This window comes from Nothobranchius furzeri, chromosome 14 (assembly GCF_043380555.1).
Source record: "Nothobranchius furzeri strain GRZ-AD chromosome 14, NfurGRZ-RIMD1, whole genome shotgun sequence".
NCBI lineage: Eukaryota > Metazoa > Chordata > Actinopteri > Cyprinodontiformes > Nothobranchiidae > Nothobranchius > Nothobranchius furzeri.
In genome coordinates this window covers 17,042,077-17,062,163 of record NC_091754.1, presented here as the reverse complement: position 1 = coordinate 17,062,163, position 20,087 = coordinate 17,042,077, and the positions used below count along the sequence as shown (strand labels likewise).

The 20,087-nt window shown below is 44.0% G+C and overlaps 1 protein-coding gene across 1 annotated transcript in view; it reads left to right on the top strand.

The window, feature by feature from the left end:
* Positions 1 to 20,087, top strand: part of LOC107390142 (E3 ubiquitin-protein ligase SH3RF3) — a 124,604-nt gene that overhangs the window by 88,202 nt on the left and 16,315 nt on the right. Inside the window, exons 3-5 of the mRNA XM_015966697.3 lie at positions 2,522 to 2,617; positions 16,758 to 17,066; positions 18,014 to 18,129. Of these exons, the coding sequence (XP_015822183.1) occupies positions 2,522 to 2,617; positions 16,758 to 17,066; positions 18,014 to 18,129 (521 nt within the window). The remainder of the gene's footprint in view (positions 1 to 2,521; positions 2,618 to 16,757; positions 17,067 to 18,013; positions 18,130 to 20,087) is intronic.

Below are 20,087 nucleotides of genomic sequence, written 5' to 3'. Positions count from 1 at the left end.
CATTGTTTTACACATTTACCTCTTCACTTGTATCCAGTCATGAAAAAGAGTCTCATGCTTGAGGTTGCGCTCCCAAGGATTTTTTTTTATCCTGATGGCCATCCGTTGGAAAGGTCTTACTCAAACACAAAAGTACAGATTGCTTGCACTGATTATGTACTGCCCCCTATCACCAGAGAAAATACACATTGTCACTTTAAGTAAGCAGTTAGATCTAGAAATTCATAACTAGATTTTCTTTTCTAATACATCTATTCATCCATTTACCTCAGCTTATCTGAGGTCAGGTTGCAGGAGTAAAGGGTAAACACAGACATTTGCCTCCTCAGCTTCCTCTGGGGGATCCCAATGTATTCTCAGTTGGACGTGCCTCCTTAAGAGGCATCCTAATCAGAGGAGGAACAGTGCCTCCACTCTGAGCTCCTAGCAGCGGTTCTACTCCGAGTCCCTCTCAAATGTCCGAGCTCCTCACCCTATCTCTAAGGCTGAGCCCGGCCACCCTATGGAGGAAACTCATATCCGTAATCTTGTTCTTTCGGTCATTACCCAAAGCTCATGACCATAGGTGAGGACTGGGACATAGATCGACCGGTAAATTGAGAGCCTGGCTTTCTGGCTCAGCTCCCTCTTCACCACGACAGATCGGCTCAGCGTCCGCATCACTGCAGACGCCAAACCAATCTGCCTGTCGATCTCCCGATCCCTCCTACCCTCACTCGTGAACAAGACCCCGAGATACTTAAACTCTTCCACTTGAGTTAGGACCTCTCTCCCGACCCGGAGTTGGCAAGCCACCCTTTTCCAGTCGAGAACCATGGTCTCAGATTTGGAGTTGCTGATCCTCATCCCAGCCGCTTCACACTCTGCTGCAAACCTACCCAGCAAGAGCTGAGGGTCAGAGCTGGATGAAGCTAGGAGGACCACATCATCCGCAAAAAGCAGAGACGAGATTCTCCTGCCACCAAACTCGACACACTCTACACCACGGCTGCGCCTAAAAATTCTGTCCATAAAGGTAATGAACAGAACCGGTGACAAAGGGCAGCCCTGGCGGAGTCCAACCCTCACCGGGAACAGGTCTGACTTACTACCGGCTATGCGGACCAAACTCACGGTCCTCTGGTAAAGGGACTGAATGGCCCTTAACAGAAAGTCACCCACCCCATACTCCTGGAGTGTCCCCCACAGGGTGCCCCTGGGGACACGGTCATAAGCCTTCTCCAAATCCACAAAACACATGTGGATTGGTTGGTCAAACTCCCAAGACCCCTCCATCACCCTTGCAAGGGTATAGAGCTGGTCCACAGTTCCACGGCCAGGACGAAAACCACATTGCTCCTCCTTAATCTGAGATTCAACTATCGATCGGACCCTCCTCTCCAGTACCTTGGAGTAGACCTTTCCAGGGAGGCTGAGGAGTGTGATCCCCCTATAGTTGGAACACACCCTCAGGTCACCCTTCTGAAAGATGGGGACCACCACCCCAGTCTGCCACTCTACAGGAACTGCCAAAGGTGTCCATGGAAATTAACAACATTTCAAAAGTTTTTTATTGTCATATTATGCCCATTCAGGGGACCATGAGAGTGGCTGTGTGACATAAAAACCAACGTTCGATGATCGAGAAAAAGCAGTTTTGTGGCACTGGGAGTTTCGAAATGGTGTCTTTAAAGCACTGTGAAGGCTGGTTACTGTATTTTCCTTCCATTTTTATAAATGTTGGTTGTTTTGTGACATTAGCCGATATAATTTCCACTTCCATTTCAACTGACTTGCAACCAATCAGCAAGAGTTAGTCACAAGTCCCACCCAGTGACCCTGCTATGCCATTTGCAAGTTACCCAATTCAGGTATTCGGTTGATCCCTGAAATAGTCCTAAAGTGGTCCTAGCAACTTGTAGCAACTTGCACCATGTAAAAGTCACTCAGAATAAATAGTAACATGTAGATTTCTTAAATTCAATTACTTTTTAAGTCATATAATCTATTTAGAAGGTCATTTTAGTGCTGGTAACTTGTCAAAAACATACATATTCAATTTTACAGTGAAGGAAACCCAAATTTATATTTTTTACTGAGCCTAGACTTTCTGAGTCCACTGGATGCTCTTCACAAATCCCAATCTACAGAACAGGAGATGAGGTTTGAAATGAAATTTTTCAAATATCGTCTAAATCAACGCTGCTGGGTCCCTAGGAACTCCTGCCAAGTCTGAAATGGATTCAACGGTTGTTGAAATTACAAAGCAGCTTTCACGAGTTCTTCTGACATTCATGTTTTCAGGAGTGTTGTAGTTTTGCAGTAGATTATGGTCTTCCAAATCTGGAACACTTGACCCTTTCAAAATACAACATGAAAAGAAAACTGTGAATTTAATTTAATAATTTTTTCATAAATGTAAGGACGTGTTCCTGCAGTGCTTGAAAAGCCACCAAACCATCTGTTATGTGTGCAAACACAGAGGAACTGTAGTGTAAAGTGTAAAGTCACATGTGGTTTCACTTATTTCCTCTCCTTTCAGGATGAGGTGCTGACAGTAATCAGGCGAGTAGATGAGAACTGGGCAGAAGGCATGCTGGGAGACAAGATTGGTATCTTCCCTATTCTTTATGTCGAGGTAAGCTGACACACAGACAAAGAGCTGTAATGCTGCAGCAGTTCATTTATCACCATTTATCTTATCCTACCTTTGATAGAATAACACAAAATGCTTCTTTTATATATTCTTCTTATCAGAAATTCTTTTTTATTTTTATTTTATCAGTCAAATCAAAGAGAAACCAGCTAAAGCAGGTCATTTAGTCATTATTGTTTTACTCAGACGGTGTGTTCATATTAGGGATGTCCTGAAACAACTTTTTCACTTCTGATACGATACCAATATCGCAGCCTTCAGTATTGACCGATACCAATATCAATCCGATGCGATATCAGCACAAATCATACATACTTTTACATATTTCGTAGTGTGGAATGTATGAAAGGCTTGATCAAGTGACATTACTCAATCAGAGAACAAGAGCCAATAACAGTAAGTATGAAAAAATGACTATTGTTTTCAACCAGTGGTTGCAAAAATGTGAACCTCAACGGAGTGCTTATATCGAAGATTTTTGATGCCGTCCGATATAATCTGATAGTGTTTTGGGGCCAATATCGAATTACTTTCGATATCAATATTGGAACGGGACATCCCTAATTCATGTGTGTTAAATTATATTTTATACCTGATGTTTCCCATTAAAATTGGATACAGTGGCATCTAAAACTGAAAAGTTGTCCAGATTCAACCAAACACAATTTGTTCAAGGAAAGTGAACGATATTAGCGATGCTGTTTGACATTTAGCTGTAATGAAGCTTTTCCTAAAGGATGTCTTCGTGGTAAAAGGATACAAAATTTGTAACACCCAACATATTTCACCTTCTCTCGTCACGCCACGCTTGTCAAGAGTGAAATATATTTTAAATCCATGTGCAGCTGAAGAAATATTATGCACGCTTTTGGCTGGATCTTATTTAATGCTCTTAAGCGGTATTAAAAGAGACTTTTTTTTAAAAAGAGAAATGTGTTTTCTTCTTTTCTCCTCCCATTAAAACAGTAATGGGAGCTTTCCGATTCCCTCGTGGCTCTGTCAAAGAGACGTAATAAAACCTTCGGAACTGAAAGGAAACTCAAAGTGAAAAGGGTTTTTAGTTCCTTTGACTCCATAAGTTTTTGACAAGGTCATCCCAGTGTTTTAGGTGAAATGGAAATCCGCCTAGTTTATGTTGATCTTTACACAGGAACATGACAGAAAGAGGAAAGAAAGAAAGAAAGAAAACAATCTTTTCTATAGCGCCTCAAGATAAAAATCAGGAGGCGTTTCACAAAAACAAAAAAGAATTAAATATAAAAAAGATTTAAAAAAAAAGATCAAAAACATGTTTAAAATTTGCAAAAATAGACAATTGTGATTAAATCAGTGAATCCTGGGGAGTGTAGAATAGGTGGGGAGAGCAGAATAAGGAGAGGGTGGTGATGAAGGTCACGCAAAAGCCTGAACAGGTGAGTTTTCAGCTGCTTTTTGAAGGAGACCACTGAGGCCTAGTCCACACGTAGCCGGGTTTTTTAAAAAACGAATATCCGCCCCTCCAGAAACTTGCATCCACACCACCTCGTTTAAAAAAAAAACTGTCCACACATACCCGGATAAATACGTTGTTAAGGACATGCCAGACCTGTAGGCGGCAGTACTTCCCCCGTTCTTAACCTCGTCCTTCGTCTGTGGTCTTCCGCAAGGAGCAGTAATTCCGCTTGCAGAAACAAACAAGCAAAAAGTGCTTGGACAATTGATAAAGCGAGCGCAGCTCTGAGGGCATCCATGATGTCGGCTAGTGTAAACACCGGTCGCACACGTGATGTCAGCATTTTTTTGTCGCGGAAAGTGACTTTGCGGACCTTAAAACTCCGGTTTTGTCTGTCCGCACACAAACACCCAAAACGGAGAAAACGCAGATCTTCACTTTGGCCGGAGTTTTTCAAAAGATCCGTTTTCGTGTGGATGACAGGCCTAAACGTAGAAAAATATCTACGTTTTGGCAGATCCCCGGCTACGTGTGGACAGGGCCTGAGTCCACTGATCTCAGGCTCAGAGGGAGAGAGTTCCAGAGTCTGGGGGCCACAGCAGCAGATGATCTGTCACCTTTGTTCTTTAAAGACCAAGGTCACTTGTGTTTTTTTTTTCATCACATTTGCACTGGTCTCTAATGTAAATGAATGCCTTGTAAGTCCAATTCTGTGGAGAGGAAAGCTCTGGCACTATGTGCCCGGGTAGCCAGATCTGCTTGGGATAGTAGATTTGCTGGATTTCATAGGAACCATGGATGAATTTACAAAGAAATGCATCATTACTTTTGCAACTGATATTTGGTCCAATGAATGATCCCAGACTGAACACCATAAACAAAATCTACATAAATTAATTTACCAACTTGAAAAAATGTATTTTGGGGAATTATATGAAATGAGGCGTAATTACTAAACAAACAGAAAATATACAACGTGAAATAAAGTAAACAGAAAAGTTAAACTCTTGCATGTTAATTAAACAAATTTTTGTTGGTAGTCTGATCCAGATTTTAGTGCTTAGCTGGGTAAAAAATCAGGTGCAATGTACTTTGTTTGAGGGACATGGCTGTAGGGTGACATCATCGACAGGCGCAGGCCCCCGAGATCTGGTGCCAACAACTATAAGTAGATGTAGCATTAGCTGCAATATGCTAACAATATGCTAAGCGCTAATGATGCTAACGTAATTACCATAGGGTCATAGGTAAGTCATGATGGCAGAATAAAGCTAGATATAATCAAATAAACACAAACTTGTACACAAACAAAAGTGTGATCAGGCTCAGTGTGTCACATTTAAAACAGTCCTGGTGGAAACAGAAACTATGTTTTTTAATCTTTTCTTACAGACAGTTCTGTGATTTCTTTGGCAGATCGTCAGCATGTTCAAATCCTTAAGTTTAATGGAATCAAAACATCTCCCTCTATTTGGGGTTTTGGCTGTAAAACTGTACATTAGAACTTCACATGATCATCCAAGTCAAGAAGCTCAAGGAAGGCTGAGAAAGTGAGATTTATTTGCAAAATTAGGAGATATTCAGTAATGTTTTATCCATTTGTTATAAATGTGGCATATTTTCATTTGTTCCAATAAAACACATACGTTCATTTTAATATACAGATGCAAATTAAGCCCTAATTCTCTTTTTGAGAGCCTTTAATCTCACAGTGCACTCACCACACTCATTTTCTCAATCTGTCTAAGCCCACAGCCTACTCAGACTTGGAATCTAGGCCACCCAATCACGAATCCCTGACATTAGCTGGTTGACCAAACCACTCTCTTAGTGGGCGTCATGATTAAGCCGTAGACTCCACGAGGATCGGGACAAACACACAGACACACAGGGGATCCCATTAGATGGAGATGTATCAATAATTTAAACCTCTCCATCACTTTGACACAGCAGGGGGGCAGGAGTCTGTGTATGTGTGTATTAGCTGTACGAAGCTAATGAGGGAGCCCAGCTGGAACCCTCTGCTGATCTGGATGATTGTGTGCGTGTGTGTGTGTTTCTGTGTGTGTACAGAGTACAATTTTAATACTCCTGTTGATATTTTACAGTCTTGGCAAAATGACATGGGAAGTTAGTGAGGTGAACAGCAATTTGGAGTCAGTGTGCAGAAGTGTATCCATCTCAGAATAGTGAGGAGGTATAATAGAGGGTTTATGAGCAGAGTGAGGAGATCTTGCAGCAGTTCGCAGAGATTTACAGCTGCGGGAGGTGGAAACCGTAAATGCTGTTTATCCTTTTCACTAAAAAATCAAGGACGAGAAATGAATATGAAAATACAATGCACTAAACACCAACCGCATCCTGAAGAACCACGTTTTGAACTCACTATTTATCAGGGATGTCCTGATCCAGTTTTTTTGCCCTCGAGTCCGAGTCATTGGATTTTGAGAATCTGCTGATACCGAGTCCCGACTCGATACTTCCGATACATAAAAAAGCCGAAGAAACAGATCCAGGAGCAAGGTTAAAATTAAGTTATAATTTTAACCTTTAACAACTCTGTTAACAAACGAAGAGAGCACTTCTGTGAGGTAGCTTGAACAATCAAGTAATGAATAATATAATTTCTTCACTTTTGGACTTTAGTGGAATAGCAAATATAAAAAAAGTCTAATATAAAAACAAAAAGCACTTCAACTTAAAACATTTGGCAGGGGTCTATTTTGCCTTGGCCCCCAAAATGCCTTGAAACAGCCCTGGGTGTGGGACAGAGTTTTGAAGGTGATCTCAAAAATATAAATTATTGCTTTATAGATGTAAAACATGCTGTGGGATAAATCTACCTTTTCGTTTTCCAGCACTTGTCTCTTTTTTTGTTTGACTATTTTCCTGTCCTGTCTGTTTCTGGTCTTCCTTCATCTCCTCCAAATCCTCCAGAAAAACGGCAGCCTGGCTTTCTCCTTTTTCACCTCATGAGCTACTTTTTAACTGAGCACATCAAAACAAGTGTGCGCTGTGCGGCTGCGCCCGTGAAGTGAACTCACCGGAGCACGGGTGATGAGCTCCACTGTAGCGGATCGCATCAGGCACGAATGAAAGACAGAGAGTACCAGAGAATATGAGCAGACATTACCGATCGTGTGTTAATTATATTTTTTTGGTTGTACTGTGGCCGTGCGCAGAATGCAGCTTCCTGAGGAGCGCATCAACAATCAGCGCTCTGCCGTTCTCTGCCTCTCTGCTCAAAAGAATCCCTGGTACGCTGAGAGTCCATATAAATAATGTATTACAGGTAGAAACAGTTTCAGGCTCCCTCTGGGTGTGGAAGTTGAGGGCTTCTAGGCGAGCCTGTCACCCTTTCAGGAGAACTGGGTTCCCCTTAGCTGCCCTGTAATTTGAACACTGTATCCGAGTTCGAATCTGGAGTTAATGTCGTATTCCGATCGAGTCTAAAACCACGTGATCAGGACCAATTTCTGATGAAGTGATCGGATCTGGACATCCTTACTGTTTATTCATATTTCTACACCCGGTTTCACTAGTTCGTGTTGCATTTACCCCACCTGTTGGGTATTTTTATAACTGTACCTTTTTGAGGCCTAAAAGATGCCCATTTTGTGTTATTAACACTTCATGAATCTCTGTTTCTGCCAACTGTTGCTGTTCATGAAAGGTTGAGCAAGGATGTTGATTGTGGGTTTCCAACTAAAAACGGTACCTCTGTAACCTGAGAAGGCCCCGCCTTCTCCCCCATCCTTTTGCTGAATAAAGCCCCTGGGAAACTGAGGAGACTTGGGAGTGACGGGGGAAAAGCCTCGGAGGAGGTTTTTTCCCTGCGTTAACTCTCTTTATTTTGGGGACTCAGGGTAAAATGTCTCCCTTATTGTCATGTGTGTTATTTCAGGTTCCAGGGTTATGGAGATTAAATATTACCCCACGTGTAATTACTTAACATTTTGGTGGAGATGCCGGGGATGCAGAGCTGGTGACCTGAAGGCTTTCCCCAGGAACAGAGGGGGGCTGGTTAGCTCCATGGAGGGGTTTCTGCGCCCAGCTCTGCATGACGATTCATGGACATTACAAATAATCTCTCTCTCTGTGTATGTCGTCCTTTAAGGTAATATGGGATAAATCTAAAATTACCTATCACCACCAGCTTATTGAATTTTCTGATGACCCATATCTCAGCTCCTGCTTTGAGAATGCTGTGACACACTCCCTCTGAGCATCTTAGTCGGTGTCATGCTTTTTGAAACACGAAAAGCCTCAAACAGCTGCAGAGCTCCATAAGGTGCAGGTCTAATTTCCCCCAAAGGATGCACGACATGCTAAAAGCATGCTTTTATTTTCACAATCCTCACGAAGACGTTTTTGGAATAGCGTGTCTCCTCTTTACCTTGACTAACCGTGAAACATGAGATGGCAGTGATTAATTAAATTACATCTGCAGGCTACTTAACTTTACGTTAGTGCAGTAGGTGGATTTATTGAGTGAGAACTTGGTTTCTGGGTGTCCTGCACATCTGTGTTTGATCTTAACTTAGGTGGGCGTAATGAGTGGGTTGGCATCATGCTGTATAAGTTTAGGAGGGCTGAAACACAGGGAGGTCCGTGTAGGTGGGTTTGTGTTCAGCGTCTTTGGCTTTTGAGAAGGTCTGAGTTTGATTCACACTGACTGGAAGTTTGCTTTGGGACATTTTTTTACGTGGACATCGTCAGCTAAAATAAAGCACAGCATGCTGTGAAGAAATAGGTGAGATTTGGAATATCTGATGGTAAATTGTCTCTATTTGCCATAAAAATGCCATGCTATACATTATTTATGTTATACAGCATATAGGCAATTATCTGTCTTGGTTACCTTCAGCTGCACTGCTTGTATATGTGGTCTGTGTTCATGAATAAGTATGATTTACCCTTTTCACAGCCCAGACATCAGCTCATGTCACAGTTTTCCCTCCCAAAAAGTACAGTTTGTTCATCACAGTAAAAGATTACTTTGAATAATTTATTCAGCAGGAAGCACCAAGTGAAGAAATCACTCACAAACGCAGGTAGCCCTGTGCAGCATGATCAGGTGCACGTAGAGCAACAGAAACAGCAGTGATTAGTGTGCATTTGTGTGTTTAAATGTGTGTCATTAAATCTACTGGTTTTATTCATGAACCCAAACAAAATGCATGTGAGTAGGTTGACTCAGTAAGATGGTGTGTGTGTGTGTGTGTGTGTGTGTGTGTGTGTGTGTGTGTGTGTGTGTGTGTGTGTGTGTGTGTGTGTGTGTGTGTGTGTGTGTGTGTGTGTGTGTGTGTGTGTGTGTGTGTGTGTGTGTGTGTGTGTGTGTGTGTGTGTGTGTGTGTGTGTGTGTGTGTGTGTGTGTGTGTGTGTGTGTGTGTACATCTCCTTGTCAGCCTCTTGAGAGTTTTAACTGAGTTATATTATCTGCAGCATCAATCCATAACTCTCATTAGCATATGATTTGGCTTTAATTAGCATATATATTAATATGGAAATGCAACATCACCAACACTGAACCCAGACAAGGCAGCCCTCACACACACACACACACACACACACACACACACAGAAAGATATTAACAGAAAGCAGAAATAAATTCTTGACTTTCTCTCCTGGGATTTTTCCGATCTTCGTGGTTTTACTAAGCAGAGATGATTATAATGTAAATTTGATGGGTTGCTGATTCCCAGAGTGTCTGTTAGCAGATACTTTTACAAATCAATATATTTGTTGTGTATTTTTATTTGCTTAGAAGGACATGAAGATTAACTGTAGGATTTAATATTAATACAATAAAAGCTTCATTTTCTGTAATATGGGTGTGATATTTGCAAAAAATGTTTTTTTTTAAATGAGTGTTTTTTTATTCTCTTACCCCAGCATTCAGCCAGATGTGTATTTGTCACGTAACTTCCACAAAGCATAATACGCAGCAATTAGCCCCCATTGCAATATATATATATATTCATCTCCCAGACATAGTGTCATGTCACTTTGCTAAATTTACATCTCAAGTCTATTTGGTTACAAGCTGCAGTTCCAGAATGCATCAAAATCAAATATTTAGATTGTGCCAGACAGTGGGAGCAGTGCAAAGCTGGCAACTTTCAAAATAAAAGACACATGCAGATTTCCTCTTGCTTATACGTCATCACCCGTGAAACCTCCATGGCTAAGTTTGCTTTTATGCCTCCATCTTTCCCCTTACTTGTTATTGCGTGAACTGGCAAAATCCCATGTGAACTTGCAATTCCCCTGTGATTTTGTGACCTTGCGGGACCAGCTTCGTGAAACGCATTCTTTGCTGATTCACGTATGAAACACACCTAGTGGAAATGGTTGTACCACTGAATTTGCGGGTGACAAGCGTTAATCATGTTCTGCACCACTCACACAGCTGGTGGAAGGCTGCCTACCAAAAGTGAAGCCAATGTGGAAGTGGCAAACATTGCAGTTTTTCCCTCGTCCACTAAGGACTGGCTCCTTCCATTATATCTACAGTCAATGGGTTAAAGCTGATATTTAGATTTTATTTTAAACATTTTAGATAAAAAATGCAACCATTGATCATTGTTTTCTCATTACTATATATTATGAAAAAAGCAATCAGCAAATAAATAAAATACCTTTTTACATGACAGAAATCCCTCATGCTTCTCTCAGTCCATCCTAAACAGGTGTTAAGAACAAGAAAATTAAGTAGCTGCGGGAGTTTCGAGGGACTACACTATTGTAACCCAAATGCATTTAAAAAGGTGATTTATTTGCACATTTGTAATAATGTTACTGCATTTTGATATCTTACAACCATTTTACTGTCCAGCTCAAACAGCAGATAGCCATACTTTTACTTAGAAAGGTGTAATAGTCCTAATTGATTTTTCAGCTTGTATAATTCATGTAACCGTTTCTCTTATTAAACAGAAATAAATAGCCTATAATTTACTATTAGCATCACAGTAAACATAGGAAGAATTAACAAGGTCTAAATGACTTGCTGGCTAAATAATTCAACCGTACACTCGGAAAACATGACTTACAAAACGTCATTGCTTGCTTGAATTAAATAACTTGGCACACTCAGATTATTTGCTTCTTCTTTCTGCTTTACATACTGTATACAAACTTGCCCGTCTGTCAGATGACTCAAAACTTGATATCTTCTTCGTCTTCGTCTTCCTCCGCTTATCCGGGTCCGGGTCGCGGGGGCAGCATCCCAATTAGGGAGCTCCAGGCCGTCCTCTCCCCGGCCTTGTCCACCAGCTCCTCCGGCAGGACCAAGGCGTTCCCGGACCAGATTGGAGATGTAACCTCTCCAACGTGTCCTGGGTCGGCCCGGGGGCCTTCTGCCGGCAGGACATGCCCGAAACACCTCCCCGGGGAGGCGTCCAGGAGGCATCCTGACCAGATGCCCAAACCACCTCAACTGGCTCCTTTCGATCCGGAGGAGCAGCGGTTCTACTCCAAGTCCCTCCCGAATGTCCGAGCTCCTCACCCTATCTCTAAGGCTGAGCCCGGCCACCCTACGGAGGAAACTCATTTCGGCCGCTTGTATCCGCGATCTCGTTCTTTCGGTCATTACCCAAAGCTCATGACCATAGGTGAGGATTGGGACGTAGATCGACCGGTAAATCGAGAGCCTGGCTTTCTGGCTCAGCTCCCTCTTCCCCACGACAGATCGGCTCAGCGTCCGCATCACTGCAGACGCCGAACCAATCCGCCTGTCGATCTCCCGATCCCTCCTACCCTCACTCGTGAACAAGACCCCAAGATACTTAAACTCCTCCACTTGAGGCAGGACCTCTCCCCCGACCCGGAGGTGGCAAGCCACCCTTTTCCGGTCGAGAACCATGGTCTCAGATTTGGAGGTGCTGATCCTCATCCCAGCCGCTTCACATTCGGCCGCGAACCTACCCAGCAAGAGCTGAAGGTCAGAGCTGGATGAAGCTAGGAGGACCACATCATCCGCAAAAAGCAGAGACGAGATTCTCCTGCCACCAAACTCGACACACTCCACACCACGGCTGCGTCTAGAAATTCTGTCCATAAAAGTGATGAACAGAACCGGTGACAAAGGGCAGCCCTAGCGGAGTCCAACCCTCACTGGGAACAGGTCCGACTTACTACCGGCTATGCGGACCAAACTCACGCTCCTCTGGTAAAGGGACTGAATGGCCCTTAACAGAAAGCCACCCACCCCATACTCCTGGAGCGTCCCCCACAGGGTGCCCCTGGGGACACGGTCATAAGCCTTCTCCAAATCCACAAAGCACATGTGGATTGGTTGGGCAAACTCCCATGCCCCCTCCATCACCCTTGCAAGGGTATAGAGCTGGTCCACAGTTCCATGGCCAGGACGAAAACCACATTGCTCCTCCTCTATCTGAGATTCAACTATCGATCGGACCCTCCTCTCCAGTACCTTGGCGTAGACCTTTCCAGGGAGGCTGAGGAGTGTGATCCCCCTATAGTTGGAACACACCCTCAGGTCACCCTTCTTAAAGATGGGGACCACCACCCCGGTCTGCCACTCCCTAGGAACTGCCCTCGATGACCACGCAATGTTGTAGAGACGTGTCAACCATGACAGCCCTACAACATCCATAGCCTTGAGATACCCAGGACGAACCTCATCCGCCCCCGGGGCTCCGCCGCTGTGTAGTTGTTTGACTACCTCAGCAACTTCTGCCCCCGAGATCGGACAGTCCATCCCCAGGCCTCCCAGCTCTGGTTCCTCCTCGGAATGCGCATTGGTGGGATTGAGGAGCTCCTCAAAGTATTCCTTCCACCGTCCGACTATAGCCTCAGTTGACGTCAGCAGCTCCCCATCCCCACTGTAAACAGTGTGAGCGAGTTGCTGCCTTCCTCTCCTGAGGCGCCGGACAGTTTGCCAGAGCCTCTTTGGAGCCGATCGATAGTCTTTCTCCATGGCCTCACCAAACTCCTCCCACGCCCGAGATTTTGCCTCAGCAACTGCCACTGCTGCACCCCGCTTGGCTATCCGGTACCTGTCTGCTGCCTCCGGAGACCCACAGACCAGCCACACCCTGTAGGCCTCCTTCTTCAGCCTGACGGCTCCCCGAACCTCTGGTGTCCACCAGCGGGTACGGGGGTTGCCACCACGACTGGCACCGGCCACCTTACGACCACAGCTAGCAACAGCCGCCTCGACAATCGCAGAGTGGAACAAGGCCCACTCGGACTCAATGTCCCCCACTGCTCTCGGGACGTGGTCAAAGCTCTGCCGGAGGTGGGAGTTGAAGACCGTCTTGACAGGTTCTTCTGCCAGGCGTTCCCAGCAGACCCTCACTATGCGTTTGGGTCTGCCAGGTCTATGCGGCATGTTCCCTTGCCATCTGATCCAACTCACCACCAGGTGGTGATCAGTTGACAGCTCCGCCCCTCTCTTCACTCGGGTGTCCAAAACATACGGCCGCAGGCCAGATGATACGACTACAAAATCTATCATCGACCTGTGACCTAGGCTGCCCTGGTACCAAGTGTACCGGTGGGCATCCTTATGTTCGAACATTGTGTTCGTTATGGCCAAGCTGCGGCTTGCACAGAAGTCCAATAACAAAACACCGCTCGAGTTCAGATTAGGTGGGCCGTTCCTCCCAATCACACCCCTCCAGGTCAAGCTGTCATTGCCCACGTGAGCATTGAAGTCCCCCAGCAGGACAATGGAGTCCCCTGATGGAGCACTATCTAGCACTCGTCCCAGGGACTCCAAAAAGGGTGGGTACTCTGAACTGATATTTGGCCCATAAGCACAAACAACAGTCAGGACCCGTTCCCCGACCCGAAGGCGCAAGGAAGCTACCCTCTTGTCCCCCGGGGTAAACCCCAACACACAGGCAGAGAGTCTCGGGGCTAACAAAAAGCCAACCCCAGCCCTCCGCCTCTCACCCGGAGCAACTCCAGCAAAGTAGAGTGTCCAACCCCTCTCCAGGTCTCGGGTTCCAGAGCCAATGCAATGTGTCGAGGTGAGTCCGACTATATCTAGCCGGTACCGCTCAACCTCTGCCACAAGCTCCGGCTCCTTCCCCGCCAGCGAGGTGACGTTCCATGTCCCAAAAACTAGTTTTCTTGTCCGGGGATTGGACCGCCAAGGCTCCCGCCTTGGTCTGCCACCCGATTCGCATTGCACCGGACCCTTCATGTTCCTCCTGCGGGTGGTGGGTCCACAGTTGGACGAGCCCATGTATCCGGTTCGGGCTGGGCCCAGCCGGGCCCCATCGGCGAAAGCCCGGCCACCAGGCGCTCGCTCACGGGCCCCAACCCCAGGCCTGGCTCCAGGGTGGGACCCCGGTAACCCTCCGGGCCGGGTACTCCGACTCTTCGTTTTAACCGCCATGAAAGATCCTTCGAACCGTTCTTTGTCTCACCCTTCACCTAAGACCAATTTGTCATGGGAGACCCTACCAGGGGCACTAAGTGCCCCAGACAACATAGCTCCTAGGATCATTAGGGCACTCAAACTCCTCCACCACGATAAGGTTTTAAATGAAGACTAGCCAATAGAGAACAACTGGAAATTTGTTTCTCTAAAAAATGTTTTTCTTTTCCTCCAAAGTGTGAGGAAATGTATTATGATCTTCTATGATTTTTTTCAAATCAGCATTTTTACCAATATTCGATGTAGTTTAACTTTTAAAGACAAATTGCTGAACTTTGTGGATACATGCTCTCTGTCGCCCTCTCCAGGCTTGCTGCGTAACGTCACTGTTGTAAAATCAAATCTCTCTGTTGCGCATCAGAGGCGTGTTTACTGGCTTTTTTCCAACTTGTGTGCCCAAACAACCACATTCTGCGTTATTTATGCATTGAATAAAGTTTTATCAGGACTTTATAACAACTTTATGCTCGACAAAACACCCTAACCCCGGTGAAATAATTTATTACTTACCTATCCATTAGCAGCACGGCTAGGTCAGAGTCCGTAGTGCATGCCGTTCTTTCGAGAAGAGCTCTCCAGCGAGGATAAACTGGCCCAGTATTAACTCTGGTCTTTGCTCTTGCTCTATAGCGCTCTCTTTGTCTTTTCCTAGATTCCTCTGATGAGGGATTTCTAGCTTCCTTCGGTGGATCTGCCATTGCCCAAGTCTCTAAACTGCGGGTCTACCACAGACATATACACGTAGATGCCCTGTGGACTAGCGCTGCCGTAGTTGCAGGCCGCCATTTTTGATGGGTCTCCATTCGCCCCCAGTGCATTAATTTCTACTAAGGAAGGTGCTACCCAACTAAAACACATAATTTATCAAGCGTTTTCACAAAATCAGACACAAGATCTACATTGACGTTGGACTTTTCTACAGTCTCTGCTTTGGAGAGTGAGACCCATTCGCAAAACAAAGTCAGTACTTCCGGTGGCAAACGGCGGATCAAAAACTGTACAATGCAATAAACAGACGTGGGAGCCCATAACACTATCACAGCTCCAAAAATAAACATATTAATTGATAGTATGCCACCAGAACTTTTCAAAAAAAGCATTATTTAAGGTGTAAAAGTTGCGGAATTGGGGCTTTAATTTCAGATATAAACCAATACCAGTAGGACTGCACAATATATCGCAAATATATCGTTATCGTGATATCAGCATGCGCAATGTGCATATCGCAAAGAACAGATAAATATCGCAATGAATGGTCAGCTCAAATGTTTGCTACACATAATGCAGTCTGTCAATCGAACGGAAGCATGATGTTTTTTTAACAAATCAAATAGAGCTCTTCATCCATTTGGCCAATTGGGTGGGTTCTCATAGGTTAGATGCCCGCCCCCGACACTTAATTTTGATGATTAGCAAACACCTGAGCTAGCTTTGTTCTGCTCTTTCTGCTGATTCTGCATTTCCCAGGATCCACTGATTACCTTTTCTTGTTCATTTTTTTTCCCTTTCCTCACATCTTTTGACTTTCTCGTTTTGATGAACTTTTAGTCATTTTTTATTTCTTTAATTTTGATCATTTTTGTTCCTGAATTAAGTTTTTATTTATCACAAGTGTATCGTCATCGCAATATTAATCACTGTTATCGCATATCGCAGGTTTTCCTAATATCGTGCAGCCCTAGATACCAGTATATGCAAGGATCCCCCTTCATGAAAAAAAAAACTAAATGAATTTGGGAAACTAACATCACATAGAAATTCCCTCTATTGCTCTTCAGTGGGGAAATGTAGCTAAATCTTATTTGGAATTTACGATTTTTTTTTATTGCGCTGAATTATCTGTGCAAAATATGACAACTCTGTAAATGTGTGTGTGTGTGTGTGTGTGTGTGTGTGTGTGTGTGTGTGTGTGTGTGTGTGTGTGTGTGTGTGTGTGTGTGTGTGTTAGCCTTTTACAGTGTGTATTTAGGTGTGATTATGGGCACAATCTGTAGTGTATTTGCTACTTTACTGAATTGTGTCAGTATAATAAATTATACAAGCAACGTGGATGCTCACCGTTGTGTGTTTGAAAGGTTTGGAATAACACGACGCTTCTACAGGCCAGCTGTTGTAGGTGATTATTGTTATTTTGCAGGTTTAAGCAGCTGCCAACAAGAACCAACCAGAAAAGGTCACACTAATTCACTTGTGTGTTGATGTGCATGAACCACTCAGCTCTGACATCTAACATCTGATCTCCTTTCTCTTGTCCTTCCTGCCCTTGGTTCCTCAGTTAAATGAAACAGCGAAGCAGTTGATGGAGATTGACAAACTGATGCCAGCTAATGCACCAGGTCCCAGCTCTGAACCAGCTCCATTGGGCCCCTGCACCCCTGGGCCCTCCCCCAGTGCCTCCCCGTCTAATGGAAATGGCTCCGGCCATAAAAGAGGCGAAGGAAAGAAAAATGCGAAGAAGCGACATTCATTTTCCGCACTGTCTGTTAGCCAGAGAGCTGCCCAGCTCAACAACAGACACAGCATGGAGATTTCCCACCCAGTTCTAATCAGCTCCTCTGACCCCAGAGCTGCTGCACGTATTCAGGTGCACACACACACACACACACACACACACACACACACACACACACACACAAAATGAATGCCTGTGGAAAAGAATCTGGCTCTCCTGTTCCAGGAAGTAGAAGTTAGCTGGAGGAGTGGGAGGCAGAAAACGGCTTACTCTTGCTCATTAATATTCATGATATGCAAACATCTCGCCTCTGGTTGGCTAAAAAAAAGCAAGTATTTTGCTTCCTTCATTCGCACTTAAGGTATAAAATGAAAAGAAACGTTGATGAAGACGTTTTCCTTTTTACTTCTCCGTTGGTGTCAGTGTTGTGAACAGCTTCTCCAGGACAGCAGGGGGCGTAAACCTTTTCTGGCAGGTCAGGGACATCTCTGGTCGGCGACAGTTTGTTTACTTCAACTTGTAAACGCAAATATCTTGAAGGAGGTGTGAATTTAAATAGAAATTCTAGATTCTTGTGTTGATATTGGATTTTTGTTGTTGTTCCTATTTTGTTAAAGTTTAAAAAAGATCCTGTAATCACCAATATAAAAAAAATCAAATATGTATTTTGATGGGAACGGCACTGGGTTTGTCTACATCTACCAGCCAATAGAGGGCACCATTGCGGATTGCTCGGCACAAAGAGGCTGGTTCTGAGGAAAATAGCGGACTCGGTGAGTCAAGCAGCTCCTTCTGAGCCTAGAAGGTGTCGTTATCCTTCTCAGAAGAGGAGAGACCATATAAGATCTAAAACCAGAGTGAGTTTAGGTGAAGCCTACAACAGATGGACTCAAATAAAAAATTTCACATCTCGGGAGTGAACCTGGTATCCCGACGGCTGGAAACCTTGTTTTATTGTTGCAACTACAGCCTTCACACACTTGATGTGGCTTTGGTGTTCGTGTTCCATATTCCACCTTTAACTTCCTCTTTATGTATTGTTTTATTTTAAATAAAAACCATTTTGTTCTTGACTTTAGGATGCATCTCCTCCGGGTCCCTCCCCCTCCTCGGTGGGTGTACCTCTCCCTCCCAAAGTGGCGTCTCTAACCTCTGAGCTGCTGGCCCATGCCAAGGTGCAGCTACCACTCAACATGTGAGTACCCTTCAGCGCTGTCAGCTTATCCAGCTGTGATGTTTTTTTATTTTTTTGTGAAGCCTCCTTTCCACCAGCCTACTCTGTTCACCATCTGAGTGAACCCTGCCTGAGATTCATGCAGGATTTCAGAAACCACCCTCTTGACAGCGTTGGACATATTTGTTCTTTTGTGCCCCGAGATATTGGCCATGTTCCACCACCTTTGCAACCACATTTACTCCTTCACCGATCAAGGATGGAATGCGCCTTCAGAGAGGGAAAATACAGTTCAGAAAATTGTGTGAGGCTTTGGTTTCAAATAGCCGACCTTACAAACCTAAATATTTAGAACAAGGAAATATGTCTGAAAGATTTTTATTTTATGAAAAAGAAAATTACATTTTGCCCAGATTTGTGAGAGGGTGCTCGCTGCAGAACCACAAAGGCGGAGCTGCACCATAAGGTGGTGCTGCACCAGAGTCAGCCCCGCCCATTCACGCAAACTCAGCTTACCCACTGACTTCCGTTTTTGTTTTCAACTTTATCGCAAACTGACCTGACCCACATGAATTACGGCTGTTACTAGTTTACAGTCGTTAATGCTATGTTCTATGCTCCAATTAAACAAGATAAATATAACTTGCTACATGGCAAAGACTGAATATATCTCGAAATGAAAAGCTTTCTCTTAGCGAATATCTGCCTACAGCCGGTCTAACAGAAGTGGTGTATAACAGCATAGCAGACTTTCGAATGGGCTCTGGTAGTCTAGTGGCGAGATTGTCTGAATTAACTTTTGCTTTCCCCTCAGCTGATGCTGGTTCGATTCTCGGTGGGGTCGTCAGCAATCTATTTAGCCAGCTGAAACATTTAATTTGTTTATATTTTAGTTGTAATGTTTATTTTCAACAAAATATTTATGTCTCTAAAAGTTCTTTGAATTTGATCGTTCCTAAACAGCATTTTAGTTGAAACTCTGCTCACAAATGGACTCACACTGGCTAAATAAACGAATAAATAAATAAAAAAACACATTAATCATTATATGTTAAACGGTATATCAGTAAATTGTTGTAAACATAGTACTGGCAAGTGTAGCTAGAAATGAAGAAAAGAGGTTGTACACTACCTAAAACTTACACTAATGGGAGGCGAACCTGCGCAAAACTGCATGTCAACCTGATTCCACAACCACTACACCAGCACATCTGTTATAACTCATGCGGCGTTACATCTAATTGTGCCTCCAAGTGTGTCTCTGAGATGGGGATGTATGGTTTATTGGCGGTGTCTCAGCAGAAGTCATTTCAGAAATAATTTGTCAGAAAATTCACAGAATATCCAGATTTGAGAACCAAGACCAGACCCGCTTCGGGGGAGGAGACCAAATTGAAGCTGAGATGGGAGGAAAATGCATGAATGAGGCTAAAAATGGCTTTGGCGTGTTTCTTATGAGGAAATGACAATATAACATGACTAAAAGTTCCAAAAGTTAGATTTTTAATTATATGGAACCTTTACAAAAACTGCTCAATTAACTTCTCAACTCCGTCCTCAATCTTGCATTTTTTAGCTATAACACCCTCTTTGATTCCAGAATGCTATCAAGTCTGACAACTGGAAGGAATTGGACTGACTCTGATGGAATGGGCGGGGCTGATTCTGGAATGGGCGGGGCTGACTCTGGTGCAGCTCCACCTTCTGGTGCAGCTCCGCCTTTGTGGTTCTGCAGCGAGCACCACTTGAGATTTGTGGGGAAATAGTGTAAAGAACTCAGTAAAAACTAAATATTTTTTTTCTTTTGTCTTCATTAACTCTGCATAGATTGGGTGAATAAGATGTAGAAAAACATCCTGAAAGCACTCACAAATTCACATTTTTACCAGGAATGTGCATAAAAATCCCATCCCGATCAGAAGTGATTTACTGCACCAACCTCAGCAAACCTACCACAATTAACTGCTTTTAAAAAAGAG